Source organism: Camponotus floridanus, unplaced genomic scaffold (genome assembly GCF_003227725.1).
Source record: "Camponotus floridanus strain SB8 unplaced genomic scaffold, Cflo_v7.5 scaffold51, whole genome shotgun sequence".
Lineage (NCBI taxonomy): Eukaryota > Metazoa > Arthropoda > Insecta > Hymenoptera > Formicidae > Camponotus > Camponotus floridanus.
Window position 1 is genome coordinate 578927 of NW_020229670.1, and position 26532 is coordinate 605458.

The following is a 26532-nucleotide window of genomic DNA, read 5'->3' on the forward strand; positions in this document are numbered from 1 at the left end:
TGATAAATTCAACCAGTATGTCTGTTGGAAAATGGACGAACCAGAATTCTTGTAGGAATTACCAGATGAATCCGATTAATTTCTTCCTGTTAAATTTACCAAATTTTCTGATTAATAATACTAAACTCGCCAGCACCAAGTCGTCTAAATTTTTCCCATCTAATCTCAAAAGTCTGTTTAATATTCTGAATTTTAACAAGATTATTGGATAAATTCAATCCAGATTATTGAGTAAATTATTTTAAATTCAGTTTGTTAGAAATTAAACTGATAAACAGTGATGCAAGAAGAAGATGCAGCTCAAACACACATAATCAGAGAGCTTGCGTCCTCTTTCTGGCACTACTGCTCGTAAGAGAAAAAAAATATACTTTGGATTTAATGTTAGTACTAGTTCTTTATATACATTTCATATACTGAGAAAAAAATCTGGTTGCATTAATTAGAAATCTGGTAGATTCAACCAGTATGTCCGTTGGAAAATGGACGAACCAGAATTCTTGTAGGAATTACCAGATGAATCCGATTAATTTCTTCCTGTTAAATTTACCAAATTTTCTGATTAATAATACTAAACTCGCCAGCACCAAGTCGTCTGAAATTTTTTCCATCTAATCTCAAAAGTCTGTTTAATATTCTGAATTCCAACACGATTATTGCATAAAATTCAATCCAGATTATTGAATAAATTATTTTAAATTCAGTTTGTTAGAAATTAAACAGTGATGCAAGAAGAGGATGCAGCTCAAACACACACAATCAGAGAGATAGCGTCCTCTTTTTGGCACTACTGCTCGTAAGAGAAAAAAAATATACTTTGGATTTAATGTTAATATTAATTCTTTATATACATTTCATGGCAAATATTGAATACGAGTTAAGTTAAGAGAGTAAGCAAAGAAATCAATATAACAAGAAATTTTATAGATTTAATCAGAATATACTAACCACATCCTTATAGTAAAATCTATTAAACGTTCTAGTTATAAAAAATCGAGTCTTATCACGATAACTAGAAAAAATCTTGTTTGATTTAATCCAAATGCCTTCAATCATATACGTCTTGTTGGTACAATCAAACGATTTTTCTCAGTGCGCGTTTCTCGCCCGCGCAAACATCATGCACGACTATCAGTGAGCGACAATTTTCGTTATCGTGCGTGCCGATCGTGATAAGGGTGGCGCGCGCCATATCGCGATTAAACCACCCCGCTCGGCTCGTTTATTTTCTTCCTGCGATTCCCCCGTGCATTGCCCGGATCATCGGCAACCCTCTTCTCGTCGTTCGACTGATATTGGCCCTGGGAGCCGGTGGTCTTATCCGATACAATCCTGCCTCCCGCATCAGAATTCTCGCAGAAATTTGCATATATGCGCTATCACCAAGGCCACCTCTCCTCCTCCGCCGATTTCTCTTTACATATATGCATGTGCGCGTATCGCTGTCCCCCTTCGTTTTACGTACGCGTGAGAACTCGTTCTCCGCGAGTCTTTTGCCGCCTCCCTCTCCTTCCACCTTCCTCGTCGGACTGTCTTTCGCCAACTCGATACCTCTTATTATGCAAAACAGCCAGATCAGCGTGATATCATCATAATCGTCAATGCATACCGCGACGTTGCACCGTGAATTTCTTATGCGCGATCTCGCGATACACGCATTAGTTTTTCGCGTTTTTCTTATTTTCCGCCGTGGTTTCGCATCGTATGTGAGATCCGGCTTTCGTTTCTTCTTGTCTCATGTTCATGACCGCGAATTGTAACGTAAAGACATCAAGTAAATATATTTTGTTGCTTATCGTTGGTAAAATTCAATTATTATTTTTTAAAATGAAAATGATGAGATCGTATTATCAAGATACTTAATTAAAACATTGCACACTAAGTGATAAAGTTCTACGAATGCTCGACTTGAGAGTTTTAGTAAGAAAAGTTATATGAATTATCAGGACAGAATAATTTCATGATAAAATCAGTTAATTTATTGCCGGGAGTTCTATAGAAATATTAATAACTCTTTTAATTATATTTTATCGGTTTGATCTGATATTCTTCTATAATTTACTTTGCTAAACAATACTAACTCGTTTTTGTCGATTTTTTATAGTCATTCACAATAAAGAAGTTTATCGTCGTTAATTTATCTGTGGTATAAAGTAAGGAATATATACATGAAAAAGATCAAGGATGATACTAAAATCAACTACTTGAAAAGAGTATTCGGGATAATGTCGCGCGCGCGACTTTATTAAAAAATTAATTCCGTTAAAAAGTTAGCCGAACGTGTCGTATAAAAGTTGTCTTCCCTTCTCGATTGCTTTCATCTACTATATAGATGCTATTATTTGTTGACAAAGTTCCATCGTCGCAATTTCGCAATTTTCTAATAAAAAGATTCATAAACTTTTCGAAGATTATGCAACCATAAACAATTTTTTTATTGTGATTATTATATATTATTAAATATTTAAGATTTCTTTTTGGTAAAATTAAATTTTACGAATTGCAAATAAATATTGAATGTATATATATATATATATATATATACATATTTTTTTCTTTTTTTTTTTACTTTAACAACATTTCTAATTTTGTATTAAGGATGTTTTGTATGAACAATCCCAGCAAAAAGTAAAGTTGAAAATCAATATTGATGAATATATCCACTTTTGGTATATTTTGAATATGAGAAATTATATGGAACATTACAATTTGATCTTAGCTACAGTGCAGAGATGTATTTTTTAATATTTATTGTGTTTTTACTGAAATATTCTGAATTCGAAATGATTAACTTTTGGTAGAGAATTGCGCCTTGTGACAGATACATGGCTAACTTCACTGAATTATATTTAATATCTTTTTAACCAGTTAGTACTTGTATAATATTATTTGACCAAATATTTCCTCTGTATCTAAACTATTGCAGATTTTAAACAAATTCTGAATATTATTTCCATGTGTTTTTGTCATTTGAATCGATGGTTATACGTTTCCCATAAGAACACATGTTAATTCGGTGCAAATTAAAATTCTTATAACTTGTGAATGCTTTAGTGAATCGTAAAATTGTACCGAAGATTCTAAGAATATGTAAGAACATTCTGTACAATTTTCATTAAATTCTCAATATTTCGAAAATAGGTACGAAACATCCTTAATTGAAATGATTAACTTTTGGCAGAGAATTTTGCCTTGTGACAGATACATGGCTAACTTCATTGAATTTAATATCTTTTTAATGTCTTTTTAATCAGTTAGTACTTGTATAATATTATTTGACCAAATATTTCTTCTGTATCTAAACTTTTGCAGATTTTAAACAAATTCTGAATATTATTTCCATGTGTTTTTGTCATTTGAATCGACGTGGTTATAAGAACATTTCCCATAAGAACACATGTAAATTCGATGCAAATTAAAATCTTTATAACTTGTGAACGCTTTAGTGAATCGATTTAAAAATTGTACCGAAGATTCTAAACATATGTAAGGACATTCTGTACAATTTTCATTAAATTCTCAATATTTTGAAAATAGATACAAAACATCCTTAATATCGTAAATCAACAGAGATTATCGTTTAACTGAATTTGCTTTACTATTGCTAAAATTAACCCAAAAATTGCTGGAAATTTTTAGAATTCGTAGAAAATGGTACACACAATTTCCGGTACCGAAAATTACACAGATAATGAGGTAAAAATAGCCGTTTCGATGTAAGACAGAACCGTTTCGATGCAATCAAGTATACCGTGCCGTTCATGCATAAGCGAGCAACTATATAACGCGGTGCTCCACGCGAGAGAACACGTACGCCATATTACACACGCTTTGCACGTAACAACATTGAGATTTAAGCCACGGTTGCAGCGCGGCAGCTTAGCTCGTTACATATGTCGCGTATCCCCGAGCATTTCTCTCTCCTTCTCTCCCATTCCCTCTCCTCCCTCTTTTCTCTCTCATCCGAGTTCGTTCGCCGTTTGCCAAAAACTGCCCATTACGGAAGAATCGCACGCATAAAAGCGAAGTAGCGGGCGTCGGGACGAACTCCAGTTAGGTAGAGAGTAACCGAGCACGAGCCGAGAGTTTTAATTACGCGGACGTAAGCTCCGAAATTTCGCGGAGTTTTAAAGGGGCTGAGAATGGGCCGTTGAAATATTCGAAAACTGTCGACATTACGGGCCGCGAATTTCCACGTAGCGATGGCACGTGGGGAGGATGGGTCTGGGACGAGAATGAGAAAAGGGCGGCGGAGGCTCCGAAGAGAGAGAGACATAGGAAGAAATAAAGCGGCCATGTTCCTTTGAGGCTACGAGGCAATATGGAAATAAAGGTCGGTATCTGTGTAAAAGTTTTAGTGTCACCTTCACCTACGCGAGTTTATTGCTCCCCAGAGAGAAGCTTCTCTTTCTTTTTCTTCCCGATTCTCTCCTGCCTCTTCTTTCTATTCTCCTCTCCCTTTTCTTCTCTCTCTCTCTCTCTCTCTCTCTTCTCTCGCTTTAGCCTTTATTTCGATTCGGTAGGGATCTTCACAGCCGCAGGCGAGCTCGACAAACTCCTTTTCCTCTTCCTCTTCTTCTTCTTCCGTCCCAACTGTTGTTCCGATCTTTTTTCTCGCTCAGGAAACAACCTTTGACCGGGCTATCCCTCATCAGGACGTTATTTTTGCAACGTTCTGACCGATAATGGTTTTTCGTTTTGTTTCCACCGATTATCTTGGGACTTGCGGTCTTCCGCCGCAGAAAAAGCGCGTATATATATGTACACGATTTTTCTTTTTCTTTCATCATCCTTCCTTTCATCTCTTTCTTTACTTTATCGTACGGTTACTACGAGATCTCAAAAACATCGATGGTGGTCCGGTAGCCGGATAACGGCGATTATCCGCCAGTAAAAGAACCCGTGCATGTAAGTTCCCGGTAATACCATTTAAATTACACGCGATTACGCTACCGGTTGCGAGGCATCTCTTCTCGGCATGAAATTTAGTCCTTAGGCGCGCCATTACTTCAATTAACTATTTATGTAGAAAACGCAATTTGCGTAGAAATGATATGCTAACGTAATTAGTTTGTAATGAGACTCTGACACATTTAAATAAAATATTTGAATTAAATTGCAGAAATTTTTAAATAGTAAAAAGTTTAATATTATATATAAATTTAATGGCTATATATATGTAGAGTATATGCGATGTGAAGCTTTAAACGAAGGGAGGAAAATTTCAAAAGCTTAATTGTTGCACTTAAAATTCATAAGACTTAATTTCACAAGAAGATACATAAAAGTTAGTCCATAAGTATGTGCATGAGAATAATGCTCAGAGAATAATTTTTTTTTATACGTAACGATTATATATTAAATATCATCTCTGTATATTCTTTTATTAATACAATGTTTCAGAATAATCTAAAAAATTATTTGAATCATCTTTTTTAACTTAAGAAGTACGAAATATCTTTTTTTTATTTTTTATTAGATAAAGAATTAAGGATTTGTATCTATTTTTAAAACATTGAGAATTTAATGAAAATTTTTATTAGATAAAGAATTAAGGATTTGTACCTATTTTTAAAATATTAAGAATTTAATGAAAATTATACAGAATGGAAATAATATTCAGAACTTGTTTAAAATCTGCAAAAGTTTAGATACAGAGAAAATATTTGGTCAAATAATATTATACAAGTACTAACTAGTTAAAAAGATATTAAATATAATTTAATAAAGTTAGCCATGTATCTGTCACAAGGCGAAATTCTCTGCCAAATGTCATTTCGATTAAGGATGTCTTGTACTTATTTTCAAAATATTGAGAATTTAATGAAAATTGTACAGAATGTCCTTACATATGTTTAGAATCTTCGGTACAGTTTTTAAATAGATTCACTAAAGCGATTCACAAGTTATAAGGATTTTAATTTGCACTAAATTAACATGTGTTCTTATGAGAAACGTATAATCATCGATTCAAATGACAAAAACACATAGAAATAATATTCAGAATTTGTTTAAAATCTGCAAAAGTTTAGATACAGAGGAGATATTTGGTCAAATAATATTATACAAGTACTAACTGGTTAAAAAGATATTAAATATAATTCAATAAAGTTAGCCATGTATCTGTCACAAGGCGAAATTCTCTGCCAAAAGTTAATCATTTCGATTAACAAAATTCGGAATATTTTAGTAAAAACGCAATAAATATTAAAAAATACATCTCTGCACTGTAGCTAAGATCAAGTTATAATATTCCACACAATTTCTTACTCAAAATACACCAAAAATGGATATATTCGTCAATATTGATTTTCAGCTACTTTTTGCTGGGATTGTACAAAACATCCTTAAATGAACAAAAAACTTACGTAATACCATATTAGTTTGCATCATTCTTGAATCGTATAGCAGATGAAATAATATAACAAATAAAATATGATAAAATCTTGCGATATTCAAAGTTTTTAAACGTTTGATCTTTGATCACATTAGAATAGAATTGCATCGAAATCAATGAAAGCAATTCCGCGGCATGCAAACATCGAAGCGAATGCGGCTAATAGCAGGTTTTAATCACAATGCCGGATAAACATTTACCCACAACGTCATTATTGTTGCTGTTTCAGATACTGAGGGATATCCGGCAAGGTTTAATGCAGCTAGGACGAGATGGACGGGGTCAGCTCCCTGGGGGTAAGTACATCAAGGACTAACCTCCAGCTAGTTGTCGCCTCGTCTCTCCACGACCTATAACCCGCCCTCTCGCAACCCATCTACGTACGTAGGTGTGGGTGCAAATACGTGTTCGGTGTAGAAGGGAGACGCGCCGGTATGCGTGTACGTTGAACAAAACGCGCACGTGCCAACCGGTATGAGAATCGACTCCAAATGCCTGACACCTCGTACGTAGTCGCTCACTCTCGCGAGACTCATTTTGAGCATTCGTTTCCTGATGGCTCCCCTTCTAGTCTTTTTCAGGAAATCTCGCTCCCCGTAGCCTCAGCAGCTTTTCACGATAAAGTGGAAGCGCACCGGAATGACACCTATGCCTCACAAAAAGGCAACAGAAAAGGAAAAAATGCTTTCGCTACAAAGCTTATCCAATTAATGTCGAAGATGTAAAAAACTGAAACAGAATATAAAAATTAATATAAAAATAGAATATAATATAAAATGGAATATATAAATTATATTAAAACTAAAATAGAATATAAAAATTAATATAAATTAATGAAAAAAGAATCTGAAAAGATCTTGAAATAAAAAGATTAGATTCTATGAGATAAAGATAGAGCTAATTAATATTTTGGAAAACAAAAGTATGTCGTTTTATAATTTATATATATATATTTTTTATTTATATTTTTAATGAAAAATATAAATATTAAATTATAATAAATTTTATTTCTTATATACTTTTAAAATTAAGAATATATTTTAAAATTAATAGGTCAAAAAAATACTTAGAAAATTATAGAAAAATTATATAAATTACGTTTAATAACGTGATAATAATTAAAATTCAAGATTAAAGTGTAGTAATAATCACAGTGCGTGATTAATACTATTTCACACATTCCAGCATGAGTGGAACATGCTCTATGGTTTATTGTCAATTTATCATCACTACGCTGGTTTTATTTCCTATTCACAAAGGCTGCTGCGGCACGGCTGCGTCGTGAAGCCCCTCGTATACGTGAACTAATCTTGTTATTGTTAGCGCCCGCCATCTTCAATTCCCAAACCCTCCCTTTGCTACCTCTCTCTTTCTTTGCGCAATTATACGCACGCTTGTAATTCGTAGATCCGTACCAAAAGAGAAACCAAATTCTTAAGTTCGTTAATTATATTATGAAATAATAATTTAATGCATTTCATGATATTTGATATTCAATATAATAATATATTTTGGTAAATTTCAATACATGTCATATGTAAAATATCATTTTATTTATGAAAAAAATTTTCTTAATTCTTAATTGAGAGAGAAACAATAATTTTCTGTTTGAAATTATTAATTTCCAATTTATATTTGCAAATGTAAAAAGACAAAACGCGCGTTGATTCGCAGATGATACGTACATGTACGATGAAGACGCGCGATGCGGAGGTGCGGGCGGTTTAGGACCAGGTGGTCAACACTGGTACGACGAACCGCCTTATGAATCGGATCCCGAAGACTTTCTTATGGGAGCTAGCGGTGGTCCGGTACCTACCGCGACTATTCAAAATGGAAGGTAACGTTTCCACCTAAATTAAAGCACTTGAAATAAACGTAAATAAAAATTGTCGATTATTAAATCCGAAATTCGATTCTAATACATGCATTAAATAATTTGTAGCATTAAATAATAAAAATAATAAAATAATTAAATGGTACAATCGAACGTCAGGGTGTGCTTTACACTGAACTTGAGGCCGGAGAATCGAGGGGAGGGCGTGATCTCTCTTCGAACAGCTGGTGATATCAGCCTGCCGCGCGATCGCTCGAGAAAAGGTGCGACGTCGACGATGCGAGGTCTCATCGTTCCTCAGGGTCACAATAATCCGCCGACGATTATACCCTTAACACATTCAAGAGCTTCGCGTGAGAGCGGAGATTACGCGAGTAGCGATGTGCAGGTAAGTCCAGCATCGTTGTACGATGATCCGGGTAACCACCACGTGTGCCACAGTCTGTAAACTTTGTCCTACAAACATTATATTATCGTCTCTTTGTTGCTATAGTCAAATTACATCGTCTCTTGTGTGTGCCTCGATATTATAAACGGCGAAACATACCTGGCGAATAATCAGCTTGCTGTAAATACATATACAGGGTGTCAAAAAAAGCTCTTGTAGCTTACCTTTTCGAAACACTAGTAAAATATTTTTTCATCGAGTACTTTTCGAGTTAAATAATTTCTTAATTTTTATATAAATCATAAAATATCTAGTAAAATATTCATTTTTCGATTATCTTATTTTAATATTTTTATGTACAAAAATTGGTGTAAAGAAAACATAATTGTTTCGAAAAAAAACTGTAATTGTTAATTGCAAATTACATATTTTTTCTTCGAAACAATTATGTGTTTTCTTTACACCAATTGATTCCGCTCATTATTTTGTACATAAGGTATTAAGATAAGATAATCGAAAAAGGAATATTTTATGATTTATGTAAAAATGATTTCAAGTCTTGAAAAATTCTAACTCGAAAAATCTAACTCGAAAAATACTCTGAAAAAATACTTTATTATAGTATTTTGAAAAGTTCTCGAGGCAAGCTACAAGAGCCTTTTTTGGCAACTGATAGCCCTGATAAATCCTGTATAAAAGAAACAATAATCTATTGTAATCTACTTACAATCTTTCTGATGTGAATTTTTATAATCTTTCGTATTTAGAGAGTAGCGTGGCTAATGAACTTGAACAAACTGAAAAAAGTAGCGCACGCTATCTCGCTCCATATATTCCGCCGAGATTACTAAATTATCGTACCCCAAGTCACATGAATCTCGTTAAGTCGCGGATAATATCATTGCGCCTGGGCGTAATATCGAAGGACCGATAGTCCCAGTCTAGATAAATCTCGTTAGATTATAGCCATCACTCCGCATAGTGGAATTAGTCATTGCGTTCCGATAAGTCCCACGTAAAAAGATCGTTACACCCTGGTTCCCTAAGTTTCCGCTCTCCCTCGCGAGAAGCGCGAATTTTCGCGAACCCCGTTCGTGGGTCCCATGGGCGTTTATTTAGGGAAGAGGAGGGAGGGATGGTCGCTTACGTTTCCTCGCGGGCGTCACGGTGTGATTTATTTAATTTTGGGGCTGTAGAGTGTGAGCTCGAGACTGTCGACTGTGTCGGTGGACACGAGTAGGAGCGACCAGCCTCCGGTGGGCGGTTGCCATCCCGATCGGCCGGAGCATCACCACGAGCACCATCACAACCATCGTCATCATCACGAACATCACTCGGTCTCACCCCGATCCAATCAACGTCACCCCGCCGCTACTAGCACGACCATAACCAACACCGTCGACGCAACGTCACCGCAAAGCAACGCGCAACGTCGCCCGATTCCCAGATATGTTCGTATTTGCCGAACTTGTATACTTGGATAACGTATTGATCCCGTCTCCTTCACCCTGCACAAACACACCGCCAGTTTCCACTAACCCAGTTACTACTAACCCGTTCTTGTGCACTTTTCCGCGCACGTGACGTACGTGCTCGATCCATTGCACGATCATCGCGCGACATCGGGTGTCTTTGAACTCGGAAGCGGGAGATGCGGAAGGAAATCGCGAAGTGATCACTGTACGCGAATAATTCGACAACCGCGTCGAGTTACGTTTTAGAGAGAAAAAGAAGTAATCGGTGTCCGATATGTTGGTTCAATCCGAGGCACCGAGAGCCATTCGATTCATTCGTCGAACCGATAATTAGATCCTGTGATTTACGGATTGTTTGCTGGGAATCAATGGCCGTGTAACGACCGGTGCGGTGGTTGCGTTGAAATTAATGTCGAGTTTACGTTAGTCTATCTCTCCCTCGTCTATTGAGCAAACGTTATTCTTTGTAGACTTTGCAAACTTGATAACGATCGAGTACCATTTTTGCGAAATTTTGTAGAACGTCGTTTGCGTATTCTGTTTGAATTATCGAAAAATCGTATGTTCCCCATAATTCTTTTCCATTCTTTTTTCTCCACCGATATTCAAGATATCATAATACGTAAAAATGAAATATTGAATTTCTTTTGTTAAAAAATAAGGAATTTCAAGTAAAAATGTATAGTAAATTTGTAGTATCAATTATCAGGATATTTGATAATTAAAGTAAATGGCTATAACTTTGTCAGCGGATATAATTTCGTCAAGCCTTCTTAAAATTAAATAAATTAAGCAATTTCGCGTACATCGACAATATTTCCCAATTTGAAAATGATTTGAACATCGTTTCAAATCGGGAAATATAGTCGATATACGCGAGATTGCTTAATTTATTTAATTTTAAGAAAGTCTCCATTTACCTTATCGAAAATTTTAAGGATATTTTGTATCTGTTTTCAGAATATCGAGAATTTAATGAAAATTGTACAGAATGTCCTTACATATGTTTAGAATCTTCAGTACAATTTTTAAATCGATTCACTAAAGCGTTCACAAGTTATAAGGATTTTAATTTGCATCGAATTAACATGTGTTCTTATGGGAAACGTATAACCACGTCGATTTAAATGACAAAAACACATGGAAATAATATTCAGAATTTGTTTAAAATTTGCAAAAGTTTAGATACAGAGGATATTTGGCCAAATAATATTATACAAGTACTAACAGGTTAAAAAGATATTAAATATAATTTAATGAAGTTAACCATGTATCTGTCACAAGGTGAAATTCTCTGCCAAAAGTTAATAATTTTGATTAACAAAATTCGGAATATTTCAATAAAAACGCAATAAATATTAAAAAATACATCTCTGCGCTGTAGCTAAGATCAAATTGTAATATTCTACACAATTTCTTACTAAAAATACCTAACCAAAAGTGAATATATTCGTCAATATTATTTTTCAGCTACTTTTTGCTAGGATTGTACATACAAAACATCCTTAAATGAAATTGTTTAATTTTTCTGAATATGTAACTAAAAAGATTACATATGAGATTTCTAGCAAACTATCCGTATTTCTCTAATAATGTTATAAATATTAGAGAATTCAAAGTACATTACATTTTTGAAGTAGAAAAGATTTATATTTGAAACATCGGGCAAGCATCGCGTACGTCTATATATTTGATTTATATCTTTATTATATAAGTTTAATCGCCACTCGCGATAGTCGAACGTGTAATATGATAATCGTGCTTGATATTGAAGCAAAAATTGGAAAACCTAATCTGATCAGAGCACCCTAAAATGAGGTGTCTCATTTCCTGCTCTGACGCCTACACAGCACTGACAGCCTCTATATGTATAAATAATACTCACACACTGACACGCCAATATTAAGTATATCACTAACCCATCTAGACCGGCGTGTAGCCTGCATACGCTATTTACTTCTTATGTATAACACGCAATACCCCTCTATTAATATATCGAATGTAACGTGGTTAACATGGTATGCAACATTTTATATACTTAATCCCCAAGACTCATACATATTTGCTGCTATTATTTAGTTTGCTACGCAACAGCTACCTCGAAAGAAGTATATATATTTAAAAACGGTTTATAGATTATACATGTGCAATTTTCAAGCATTTAAAAAAATAATTTAATATTAATAAATAAGCGAAAGTTTTAATCATAATTTTATCATTATTTTACAATTAAAGTTATGAGGTTGAAAGATACAAATAATAGATTTCTGATATATGAATTATATGATACATATGTGTTGAAATATTTTATATTGTTAAATAACATGTTTGGAATTGAATAAAAAATGTATACTTTAGAGTAATAATATAATATGTTGTCTAATTTTATATTATTTAATATACTGTAAAAATACTTTTGAGATGGCTATCGTGTTTGCACGTACAATATATAATAATTTTTGACATTGGGTTCATATCTCTATGTCTCCCACATTACCTGCTCTACCACGCTGGTGACAGTCTCGTATTCGATGTCACCTAGCGATGCTCGTAATCGTCGCCCCTTATCTAACAGCATCCGTGCGCTATTAGATCCATCATAGTGTCCGCTTCTCCCTTCTCGTGCGTTATTAGAACTGTCTCCCGCGAGTATCAACGTTTTAGAGCCGGAGTAGCGGCGAGGAGGGACTGTCGCCCAGCCAGAGCAGCGACTACGAAGATCAAGAGGAACTCGAGAGTCAACACTCGGCTGCCGTACACACAGTATGTAACATATGAGGATATTCCTTTGAGAAAACCTTTGTAGATTCTATTTCTCCGTCCGCACCATTCCCTTCTTCACTATTTCTGCGCGTATGTTCGAACGCATGACATCGTTAATCATTATTACACGAACAGCCGATGTCCAAACAGTACAATAACTGAGAAAAATACACTTGTGCACGACTATCATTTATATGATTAGTAGAATCATGAAATTACTGCTTATCCTCTGTTTTATGTTCCTATGTCGTTTAAAGGTAAGTATCTCTCCGAATCAAAATATGCACTAAATAATAGTATTATAAAATTTTTTCAACTTTGATGCACGCGCGCATTTCGAAAAAAATAATTAAATTGTAATTAAGGATGTTCTGTGTCTATTTTCAAAATATTGAGAATTTAATGAAAATTGTACAGAATGTCCTTACGTATATCTAGAATCTTCAGTACAATTTTTCGATTCACTAAAGCGTTCACAAGTTATAAGGATTTTAATTTGCACCGAATTAACATGTGTTTTTATGGGAAACGTATAACCGCGTCGATTCAAATGACAAAAACACATGGAAATAATATTCAGAATTTGTTTAAAATTTGCAAAAGTTTAGATACAGAGGAAATATTTGGCCAAATAATATTATACAAGTACTAACTGGTTAAAAAGATATTAAATATAATTCAATAAAGTTAGTTATGTATCTGTTACAAGGCGAAATTCTCTGCCAAAAGTTAATCATTCCGATTCAGACCTGCATTCGTGATATTCAGTGAACGAATCTGTAAATGTGTAGCGATCTGTACGAAAATATCACTGACCCAAGTCAAATTTTAAATTATTCGAATATTAGTCGAATTTTTTTAATATACAATTTTTTTAAGGATGTTTTGTACCTATTTTCAAAATATTGAGAATTTAATGAAAATTGTACAGAATGTCCTTACATATGTTTAGAATCTTCAGTACAATTTTTCGATTCACTAAAGCGTTCACAAGTCATAAGGATTTTAATTTGCACCGAATTAACATGTGTTCTTATGGGAAACGTATTTACCACGTCGATTTAAATGACAAAAATACATGGAAATAATATTCAGAATTTGTTTAAAATTTGCAAAAGTTTAGATACAGAGGAAATATTTGATCAAATAATATTATACAAGTACTAACTGGTTAAAAAGATATTAAATATAATTCAATAAAGTTAGCCATGTATCTGTTACAAGGCGAAATTCTCCAAAAGTTAATCATTTCGGTTAACAAAATTCGGAATATTTTAGTAACAACGCAATAAATATTAAAAAACATCTCTACATTGTAGCTAAGATCAAATTGTAATATTCCACACAATTTCTCATACTCAAAATACACCAAAAGTGCACAGAGAAAAATGTATACTATATTCAAATAAATATTATTTATTTTAAGTATATCATAAGTTTGTATATCCGCAAATATATCATAAGTTTACCACATGCATTAAATTTAATTGAATATATTCTGAATTTTAATAAGTGCAGTATTTCACTCAAGAATATTAAATTAAAATAAAAATTTTGTTTGCTTGTTACAAGAATTGACGTAAAGTAAGTTTGATTTTTCTGTGATACAACTTTATAATATTCTTAAAGAGAAAATAAATTCTTCTTTTGAGTACATGATAATAAGATTTTCTAACATTTGTGATGAATATATTTTAAGATTATCGTCAAGAATATATTCTTTATTGAAGAAAACTATTACTTAAAAAAAGAAAAATAAACTGAGTAATCGCTTTTCTTTGCAGTAGAATGATATTTTTCTCTGTGTGGATATTCGTCAATATTGATTTTCAGCTACTTTCTGCTGGGATTGTACATACAAAACATTCTTAAAAATCATATTGTAAAAATACTTTAATGTTTAGACGAAAAATTTGTATGATTTATAATTCTCCGCCCTATTATTAAATAGAGTGAAATTGTTGCTACGTGAAAGCAGGAGAATTATATGAAAAGTAACATGATAAGTTACGTATGAAAACGTTTGTATTGAATAGATGCTTATTTGAATTTCTGTTCTAAATCGTCCACAATGTTCAGCTGAACTGCGAATAGTGGATAACATGGATAATACATGAATTTACACATACTGATCTCATTCGGAAACTAATCCGCGTTTGCATTAAACCTGCAGTTATGTCGTTAATTGTCTGTCACAAGTACAGGCTTTGGTCATACGCCTTAATGAGTATGCCTATCATGAATAAACACACTATGACATGTAATATGCAATCTCCCATTGAAATGCATAACGTCGATATAACATTGTTTCTCATTGTTTTAACCATTATGTAACCAGGTGAGAAATATGAATATTAGAGGATCAATCTAACAGACTGGATTGCATAGCAATTCACGCCAACAAAGTTACCAAAGTCTGTTCTTATTTCGAATATACACATTAATTTGTTCTAAAAATTTAACGCACGCACTATCTTTTTTCGTTGATGCAACATGCTTTTTTAAGTAATAGCTTAACATTGTAAAATACACTCAAGCACAGCACCTTCATACCTATTCACGAATTATACGATTACCAAATGTTGATCTAAATGTTGATCTATTCCACCGACAAGTCGACGGTAGCGTAAAGATTCGGAGATGAAAATAATTTGCTTCTGTCCTTCACGATCGTTTGCAATCGATGCATGCATTGAATATAAACGGAAAATGAAACCACTCGAGTACAATTCTTATATAATTCCTTGTCACGAGTTTTGATTTTTACTTCTCGAGGAGTTATGTGAGCGAATACGTGTTTTCTTCCTTCGAGAGGAGTGCGAAGAATGCAGCAAATTAACGATCATAATTATATTTTCTAATTTAACATTAATATAATCCAATTCCCCAAGCTATCGATCGGAAGATAGAACTCGCCTTTTTCGACATACAACACTTTTCACATCGGGGACTTGTGCTATTCGCCATCGTGCGACATTCCAGGGCGTCGTAAATGCATTATTGAAAATGGCTCGGTCAATGAAGATCCTTATTTCACATAGCTCCTCGATTTAATTAACGCGCCTTGAGCGCATTCGTCGCTCTTTTCTCATCTGTCGGTGCATTCGATGGAGCACAGTACAGTATTCCGGGCACGGTACAGTATTTCTGGACACCTCGATGTTCTCCAAAACTCAATTAAAATTTCCAGTCGGAGGCCAGCGCTCTGCTGGAGAGCGACGCCAGGGCGGGAATCGCGGGCCGGGCGAGGAATTTGAGGCACGACGTGCAGCGAAAGATCTCGAGGCTGCGCCAGGACCGCGCGTCCTCGGAAGCCTTCCCGTGCAGCGCGAGCAGCGTCGAGAGCCTGCCGAGCGGAAGTGGCTCGAGCACGCAGGCACTGGTCCGTGCGGGAAGCAATCACAGCTCGATATCCTGCGAGGACAGGGACGCCATCAGCCCGACGTCCATCGGGCCTGTTCTCTGCAGAGCGAGAGCGCTCGTAGATTACACCCCCAGTCCGTACGACAAGGACGTTCTCAAGTTCAAGGTTCGTCCCTGATAATTGATTTATTGGCCGAAATTTCACGCGCAGCTTTGCGCCAAAGTGTCAACGGGCAGATTTGTCGCGTGCAAATTATCCAGGCAATTTGTACGACGTGGCGATTTGGCAACGTGAATATCATTGTTCTCGATTTGATTTCTTCGTTTTTAAATATTTTATTGATTTTAAGAAAATCTTTCTTGATATCTATATATATACAGGGTGTCCCAGTTATCTTCCGTCATCTTTCAAAAATAGATTCCTGGGATCATTGGAAGACGATTTTTCCTCAACGAAAATGTCGAGGCACTAATAATTTTTAAATTATAAGTGATTGGAAATAAGAGGTTTTTCATAAACTAAGCTTTGTAGAAATAAAATATTAACAAAACCACATTCTTCGATTAATTTTAAATAGAGTTTACTTTAGTTGAGTTTTAATTTAAGACTTAATTGCAAAGATATATGATGACAAAAATCCTGGGCACCCTGTATATATATGTATATATATATATATATATCTCAAGAAAGATTTTCTTAAAATTTCAAATCTATAAAATATTTAAAAACGAAGAAATCAGATTGAGGACAATGATATTCATATATATATATATACAGGGTAGTTTAAAAGTCTGCAAACGATCAATCTTATCTTTGAAAATAGTGGTCCTGTGGGAAAATATTTCGGACAAAAATTGTAAGATTTTAAGTGACGCATTACACAGTAATATTACTATGACCTTGAAGAGTGTTGTTAAGGTCACGTGAAGATTAAATTTCTTAAATGGAACCCCCTATTTTTAATTACATATTCTTGTAACTTACCTCGAGAGCTTTTCAAAACACTATAATAAAGTATTTTTTCATTGAGTATTTTCCGAGTTATGAGACTTGAAATCATTTCTTAATTTTACATAAAATATCTAGAAAAATATTCATTTTTCGATTATCTTAATACTTTTATGTACAAAATAATGAGAGGAATCAATTGGTGTAAAGAAAACACATAGTTATTTCGAAGAAAAAATATGTAATTTGCAATTAACAATTGCATATTTCTTCTTAAAAATAACTATGTTTTCTTTACACTAATTGATTCCTCTCATTATTTTGTACATAAAAGTATTAAGATAAGTTAATCAAAAATGAATATTTTACGAGATATTTTACGGTTTATGTAAAATTAAGAAATGATTTCAAGCCTCATAACTCGGAAAGTAGTTAATGAAAACTAACTTAATTATAGTGTTTTGGAAAGCTCTCGAGATAAACTACAAGAATATGTAATAAAAAATAGAGGGTTCTGTTTAAGAAATTGAAGATGATCTTGATGTGATCCTAACAACACTCTTCGAGATCATAGTAATATTGTGTAATGCGTCACTTAAAACCCTACAACTTTTGTCTGAAACATTTTCCCACAGGACCACTATTTTCGGAAATAGTTGACCGTTTCCAGACTTTTAAACCACCCTGTATGTATGTATATATATATTTCGCGCGGAGTTTAATTAAATGTATTGTAACGATGAAGGGGCTTCTCTTACGAATGTTCGCGTGGCTACATTGTTTCAGAAGGGGGACATAATCGATGTGGTACAAATGAACAAGAGCGGACTGTGGAAGGGCGTCGTACACAACAGGATAGGCCACTTCAAGTTTATAAACGTCGAGATACTGAACGACAGGGTACCTAGACGAGGGGAGCCGGAGCGGGGCAAGTGGGGTCAGAGATATAGGCAGAAGCCGGGTTCCGTTCAAGAGCTCTTGCAGAGAATGAATCTTCAGGTAGAGAGAGAGAGAGGGGGGGGGAGGGAGGGAGGGAGGGAGAGAGCAATATCTCGCCGCAGCTCGAACAAACTGATTCGCATTTGCATGGCGTCGAATGCAAAGTAGAGAACCTGCTTTTATACGTTTCTTTATTCGGTGTCCCTATCGCGCTCTCTCTCCCGTTTCCCTTCATCCCTTCTCGCACCCTCCCGCAACAGCTTTCTAGCTTATACCTTATACAACTCGCAGGTTCCACGGACCATGACGAGTCCTTTTTGTTCGATTTTCCTTCTTCCTATTCCTCTTTCTCTCCCCATTTCTCGCCGCTTGTCTCCGCCTTGCTCATTTTTATTCTCACCCGATACACGTCCTGTTCTTTCCTTTATCACTTCTCGGTCTTTCAACTTCCTTTTGACTTCCACACTCGATTTATACGAAATATTCTGAAACCTTGTATTTTCAACCGCAGATATTAAAGAAGATATTATTTATGGGATTAATAAATCCCGAGAATATATAAATGTGACAACAAATTTATTTTATCTTAATAGCTTTATTTTTATCTTGATAGAAACTTTATTTAAGGCTCAATTGTATTATATCGACATTCTGTCTGTTACATATTTAAAACGAAAACGTGTTTCTAACGATAGTACATGCAGTTTTCGAAAAGTCAATATAAACTTTATTAAAGAATTTACAGCTAAATTTGGCACATTTGGCAGTTTTCGGATATTACGGTAATCTCGGGATTCGGCAACAAATTAGGTTCGATCCTGAATCACTGTCGAAAGTTCAAGAGGCGCGTCTCGGAGTCTCCCTATCGAAGGGACGGAAGCGGCAGGAAGGGATAGAACGAAATGATAGGGCGACGAGCCGCTGTACCGGAAACGCCGGTTCCGATTCGGGGAGCTGTGCCACTTAATTAAGCCACTATGATCGATCGTTTAATGAGCGCCGTAGATTCATCCGTGTGCACCTTTTCAACGTCTCGGTATACACTTAATTGAAGCTCGAGTAACTCTCTGTGCGAATTATATCAGCGGACAGACTTCTCCAAAGTATCCACTTCCCGGCTGACTGCTCAAGATCGTCGTTAAATTTCACTATACGGCCCCTCTGAAATGTTCAATCACTGAATATCTTAGAAGTCGCGATACTTTAAATTCTTTCAAGCGAACGCTGTCATAATTATAATATCCTTCCGTGCTAAATCGAGCTTACGGAGATTTTTCTCGATTCGGAATTCTCCAATATTTCAACATGTCGATTTTATTGCATCGCGACATTATTTGACATATTTTGAAAAAATTTTTTCACGTGCATAAATTTCGCAAAATCTAGTATCAAGCGAATCGAAAATATAGAAAGTACACTGAGGGAAAAATTTTTTTGAATCAAATAAATTTGTTTTCTTGAAACTTTTGCTCTAAATGAAAGGAATTGTTTATTTCATTTAAGCAAAAGCATTTAATTTTAATTAAATATGCATGTTATATTAAGTACATCATTTATACGGGGTGTCCCAAAACACATAATCGATCTTTTGAAGACAGATTCTTGGGATCATTTGGAGATTTCATTTGGAGACGATTTTTCCTCAACGAAAATGTCGATGAAGGCCATTATTTCTTGCATGTTCCCGATTTTTGTCATCATATATCTTTACAATTAAGCCTTAAATTAAAACTCAACTAAAGTAAACTCTATTTAAAATTAATCGAAGAATATGGTTTTGTTAATATTTTATTTCTGCAAAGCTTAGTTTACGAAAAATCCCTTATTTTCAATCACTTATAATTCGAAAATTATTAATGCCTCGACATTTTCGTTGAGGAAAAATCGTCTTCAGATGATCCCAGGAATCCGTCTTTGAAAGATTGATTATGAGTTTTGGGACACCCTGTATATTTTTTATATTTCAATACTATTTTCATAAAATATATACTATAATTTATTAAATTAAATATATTATTTTTTAAAATTAAAAAATTTAAAATTTTTGGGAATAAAAAATGCATTTTAATAAATATTTTGTAAAATTAAAATAAAAATATTTAATTAAAAATTATATTTTTTTATATATTCTTTCAAACATATGTAAATAAATAACTTAACTTAAGCAAACAGACGTTTTGAATATAAGTGATTAGTACCCACCGAATAAATAGCTTTCTTGAGTTAACTAAAATTTTTTTATTTCAAGATAATTTTTCCCTCAGTGTATATTTATATAATATGAAAAAAAATATCTTTAGTTGTTCTTTAAAATGTATTCTTTATCGCGCTTGAGATTATACAAAATATAACTCAATTTTTGATATCTTTTAATCAAAGTATGAGAAAAATTGCCTTAAATAAAGATTCGATAAGAATTCCGATGAGCTTTTTTTCAAATATGTATAAACTACGAGCTGCACATATATTCTATTGCGCAAGTGAACTCTTCAAAGCTCTGTTACGGTGAAACTAGTATCTCAAAGATGAATGTTACACTCGTGCAGGAACATATTCCAGTTTTTATATTGAACGGATACGAGGATCTGGAGCTCTTCAGGGAGTTGGAGGCGGCGGATCTGGACTATTTGCGTATACATCAACCCGAGGATCGTGCCAAGATACTCACCGCCGTGCAGCTTCTACACGATCTTCAGTGTGAGTATACCGAACAGACCGGCTACATATGTATTATTCACGGTTCCCTAAAGACCTTTTCATCATCGTTCCTATTCGTCTTGCTACATATATCGTGTTACAATTAATACGAATTGTGTATCTTAAAACTTTGTTATAAAAAATTGGTTATTTGTTAATTTTTGAAAGACAAGAATATTTTTTTATATTATTATTTTTTATAATATTAAGCCATATTTCAATTGCTCCAAAAGAGTGCTAAGAGGAATAAGAAAAAAGCTCTGAGAACAAAGAGTTTAAAAATTTTATTTAAACTTTTTATTTTTCTGTTCTATAAAAGAATAAAAAATTGTTTAAAAAAAAAACATATTTTGGACATGTGTTTATTTATATACATATTTTATGAAAATTATTAATGGACTTATAAGCATGAATTAAATTAATTGAGTCGCGAAATCTCACACAGACATGCGTTCCTTTTTTTCATTTCATCCTTAGCGGGTAGCGAAGGTGACCTGGCTTCCAGCTCGGAGGGTGACGAGGTCAGCCGTCTGGTTTTAACCTCCGGCCAGACATCCGGCCACTGTTCTCCCTTCAACCGACGCCAGTTCCCGCGAGACTCCGGCTGTTACGACGCGCACAAGAATACGACCAGTCGACGGACCATCAGCCCGGAATCAACCACGACGTCGGTGAAGCTGTCGAGAGAGAACAATTTGGATAGCGCGTCGACGGCAGCCACGAAGAGCGGCGCGGCCACTGCAGAGGGTGGTTTGGCCGATTCGAAGGACGACTTTCATCCCAATATACCAATCTCCGGGCCGGTGGAAAGAAAAGAGAGCCAGTTCGAGAAGTCGCCGTTGCTGCGGGGCGGCAACGTGCGATATATCGCGAAAAGAGGTACCTTCGGCGAGACGGTGGTCATCGAGGACGCCTGCGAGGCTGGCCCAAAACTAGGCGGTATGGTCAAATACATGGTCGGCGGTACCGGCGATCTCGGTCTGGAGAACACCGGCAACGTCGCCGGGCTCGGCCAGCGCGGTTGTCTCAGCGAAAAATCCAGCGATTCCGGCGTCAGCTCGTCCAGCATCAGCTCGGCGCCTCCTCCCAGGGACAAGGTTCTCGCATCAACCAGCGTCCTCTCGGACTCGCCGACCAAGAGCTTTGGCAGCTTCACCAGGGCATCGCCGACTTCCCAGGCTGGTAGCAAAACTCAGAATAGTGACGGGAGTTATCAATGAGAGGAGCAGCAACGAATCGATAGGTCGGCGAGTCGTAGTGCGATCTTGAGCATGAAGGTAAGAAAAATGAAAATGAAAGAATTACTTAATAATTGGAAACCCATTGAGCAGCCTTAATTCAGATTCAAGGGAAATTTACGTGATTGCGATCGATTCTAGGCTGCGATTCGTCTGCGAAAAAATTGAGCAATGTCGGGATCAACGAATACTTCGGATATGTATTTTGTATTCGATAATAAGAAAGATACAACTTCCGAATCCGATCCTAATGAATGTACGTCGCAACAAGATGTTTCTTCCACTCCGAATAACGTGCAGAGTTAAAGCAATTTTAATGAAATTAACGATAGTAATAATTGACGCAGATATGCTATGTTGTAAAATTGTCAAGTATGCGGTGCATACAAACGTATCCCGATTTGAATACGTAAAGCAATATCTTATTTCCTATTATTAATTCTTTTTATTAAAACAAATGTATAAATAAAAGATCCTACTTTGTTTGTCACGAACACACGTGATCGTAAATTCGAATATCTCTTGACACGCGCCGATATTAACGTCGAGAGAAATATTTTGTTATTCCCTATCTTGGATATTCGAGGATGTCGAGGGAAAGTGATTCGAGGCAAGAATCGCGCAAAATTCTGAAATTCAGAATTTCTTAATTTAACAAGAACTGCCGAAAGGATGCGCGAGCAAGAGTTTCTTCGCGTCACGTTTGATTCGAAAGAAGGTGCGTTTAACGAGAAGAGCGAGGCTGAGCACGATGTCACTGCCAGTCATCATTCTGATCATTCTGATACATTTGTCGATTGCTCTTGGTTTATCGAAATCAAGCCAAGTCACATCGCGCCTAATTATATAATTAATAATAGGAATAATAAGTGAATATTATGTGATATGGTAGCAATATACGATCGATTAATCGAATAGGTAGAGACGAAAGGAACGACGGCCAACGACGACGTGAATCGTCGTCGCGATCCAATGCGTACAATAAATAAATGATGAGAGAAAAAAGAAGGAATAAAGAGATCCGTTGTATATAATAAAGGCGCGCCCCCATTACTTTTGATTTCGCATTCGATGCTATTTATCGATTTCTAACAAGAAAACTTGGCGATTCGTTACTGCAAACACTATATAGTTTATCTGATACGTGCGATATAGTCCGTGAAAAACTGCCAACGTTATTGCTCTTGTTCCTGTCTCTCTCTTCAGAGATAGCGGGGTCTCTTATCTCATATATTTTCAACTCTTTTATACGTTAAATCGATCTCATCGCTATATGAAAGACGTGCGTAAACCGTACGAGAGATAGTTATGAATCATCTCGAGACAATTTTCCGCTTAAATATAGCAAACTCTCGCGAGGATCCATCTTTCTTATCCAGTGATGTAGACGGATTATCGGATCACAGGATGCCTTATGAGCGTTTTTCACTAGCTTATTTTACTTAGCTTATTTACGCGACCTTAATAAAGCCCACTGCACACCCTCGAACAACGTCGGCCCTCGCGAGGGAAATATCTCGTTTGCTTTTTCACCTTTCGCATAATTTTTTACGGAATAACGACGACACGAAGTTTATCCACGGCACCGATTATTATGCCGCGTCGCTTACTATTACGATCGACAATCCCCCATCGTCGATGCGACTCACAAGTTCTTCGACACGATGGTAATCTGTACATGTGTATATTGACCACGTCACGGGAGAAGAAAACGTTGAAAGTTACAGAGATTTTGTATGTACGCATACACATATATATATATATGCGTAGAACTTAACGATGTTTTGTATTGATCTTGCCCGTTTGCCAAAATTTAAGACTAGGCTCTATACGCGATATACTATATATATACATATATATATTATACCGTTGGATTTTATTGTACATCTCTTGTATAGTGTAAAATCATAGATGAATTTACGAGACGCGGGAGCGCAATCAGAAAAAGAGCTGCGGGAACAGATGGGCGGAGCCGAGAAGCCCGATGGATAATAATAGTAATTTGTAAGTAATAATTTTAGTATGTGTGAAGGGGAGGCGATTCGAAGCGCATTATTATTAATTAAAGTAGTAGAAAAAAAAATATGCAGGACACGCACCCATCCCCGAATGAATGAACCATCGAAATAGCACGTTGACAGAGAAGGTGGTGAGAGATATTGGAGAGTTCTTGCAATGCCGTGTTTTTCACACTTACGATAAACACTAAAGTGTTGCATATCCATTTAATTGACAAATAAAAGGATCATTGGAGATAATGTAATCGTACCAAAACTAGCCAGAATTTTTGTTTATTAATTACGACGTTTCGACAATATGCTTGTGGTCCTTTTCAAGTACACGCTGGAATATGAAATGAACAATTAGATTTTCAACGGTTTGAATAAACAATGAAATGTGAACAATTTGAGTACACACGGATCAAATGGTAGATATAAATCATGGTATTGTAAACTGCACAAGTCACAAGTTGATTCAATTATTGAATTATTGAAAATCAAATTGTTCACATTTAATTCGTGTGTGTACTGTTTATTCAAACCGTTGAAAATCCAATTGTTAATTTCATATTCCAGTATATACTTGAAAAGGACCACAAGCATATGATCGAAACGTAATTAATAAACAAAAATTCTGGCTAGTTTTGATCGATTACATTATTTCCAACGATCCTTTGATTAATTGACTAGCGATATTAAGATAATTTATGACAAATAAAACTTGCGCTCGGTGTGTGTGTTCACACACGCGGTTTCCAATAGAATATCTTAATAATCCTCGGATAGGGATAAATTAAACGATGACGATATTCTTACGCGAATGCGGATGATCGGGCAAGTTCGAGATGATAATTGAGAGCTTAGTGTTTATCGTATTCGATGTACGTTATTGCAATAACGTTATAAAAATTTACTGAAAGCTACAAGCGTTTCACAAGCGATACATGTACATTTCCCACATTGTCATCATCTAACGTGTAAGGTAGAGAGCGTGCTTCTTTTTACCACATTGTCGCAACACGGAAAACAAATTAGGAGGAGGTAGAGAAGAGATTCGGTCGATTCAAAAGTCAGCCATGATTAGATCGACCGTGTCGCAAGTTGCTTCCATCGAGATTGATCGACGTATTCGCGAGCATGCATGGAAGGAAATTTTGAGATCAAGTTCCGCTCGCTTTATCCAGTGGACCCCTTCTTTTTAACGAGTTTACGCGACGATTCGACGATTCGAATAGTACCGAGGAGGCTTATTCATTAAACGATATATCGACTTCGATGACGTCTGCTAGTTTATCCGTTCCGTCGAGAATACTGACAAGCGTAGAGAATGAGCGAGGCGATTATTACGAGACAATGGACGAGATTGTGAGGGAGAGAATTGAAAATTGAGCGCGTGTGTGGGAGCGTACGTGTGAGCGAATTGAAAAGGAAGACGACACGCGATGTTAAATTAGTAACGAGTTTATGAGAATACGAATAGACACGATAGTGATTTTATTAGCTCGGGAAAAAAAAAATTATGCAGCGTTTGATGTAAAGTAAACTTATTCTAATCGTAGACCCTGCCCTGCCCTGCCCCTTCCCCCTCCCCCTCCTTCTCCGCCCCCCCCCACGCTCTCCCTTCGAGAAAAAGGCGCAGTAATCGAAAATAGAATAATTTAAGGGAATCTTATGAGGAGGAAGCGATGAATCGTCGATGAAAGAAGGCCTATGATGGCGTCGCCTCGCAAAACGCCCCCTCGAAAAACGGCGTAGCGCGATCGCTAAAGATAAATTTATTCGTCACAATCGAGAAGCGCGACGCTTTCTCGGTGATTTGCTGAAGCGGAAAGAAGTTTAAGCGTTTTAACGTAGCGGTCTAGTCCATTCTTCTCGCGTGGTTAACGAAAATATATAATGTACATAAAATAAATAAAATGAAGAAACACACAAGATTTAGAGAGAGAGAAAGAGAGAATCGGCGATCGCGAGCGCGCGAAAATTAGCGCGCATCGTCGTCGGACCTTTTTATAAGCTGATTTTGTATTTATTCGTTAATTGCGGGATTTGTAGATGGCCACGAAATCACACATAATTCTAATCTCGTCTCTCGGTTCTCGTATGATTTCCAACGATAAGTGTTAATTTATTGACTGTGAATAGAAATAAACGATGGAAGATACAAACGAGGATCGTCTCGTATTTCCGTGTATTTCATTCCTGGCGAGAGTCATGTCGCCCGGCGAACTTCCGTTTCCATAATCCGCCCGATTATTCCTCCAGGAGACAAAGGAGCAGGCGCGCCAGTAAACGGTAAGTGCTTCATTAAGATAATAGCTTATATAGCGTGATCTTAAAATCCTACACTGAGGGAAAAATTTTTTTAAATCAAATAAATTTGTTTTCTTGAAACTTTTGCTCTAAATGGAAGGAATTGTTTATTTCATTTAAACAAAAGCATTTAATTTTAATTAAATATGCATGTTATATTAAGTACATTGTTTTCA

At 35.6% G+C, this 26532-nt stretch overlaps 1 protein-coding gene across 5 annotated transcripts in view; it reads left to right on the forward strand.

The window, feature by feature from the left end:
* LOC105258653 (SAM and SH3 domain-containing protein 1) overlaps positions 1 to 26215 on the forward strand; it is a 450048-nt gene extending 423833 nt beyond the window's left edge. For 2 of the 5 annotated variants that reach the window (XM_025412499.1, XM_011270067.3), the window contains exons 8-16: positions 6627 to 6693; positions 8072 to 8237; positions 8394 to 8622; positions 9819 to 10073; positions 12762 to 12860; positions 16051 to 16389; positions 17959 to 18171; positions 20658 to 20808; positions 21286 to 26215. In XM_025412499.1, coding sequence (XP_025268284.1) covers positions 6627 to 6693; positions 8072 to 8237; positions 8394 to 8622; positions 9819 to 10073; positions 12762 to 12860; positions 16051 to 16389; positions 17959 to 18171; positions 20658 to 20808; positions 21286 to 22028 — 2262 coding nt within the window. In that variant the 3' untranslated portion in view covers positions 22029 to 26215. The remainder of the gene's footprint in view (positions 1 to 6626; positions 6694 to 8071; positions 8238 to 8393; positions 8623 to 9818; positions 10074 to 12761; positions 12861 to 16050; positions 16390 to 17958; positions 18172 to 20657; positions 20809 to 21285) is intronic. The other 3 variants (XR_003123369.1, XM_025412500.1, XM_025412501.1) reach the window with 3 other exon arrangements.
* Positions 26216 to 26532: the final 317 nt, after the last annotated feature.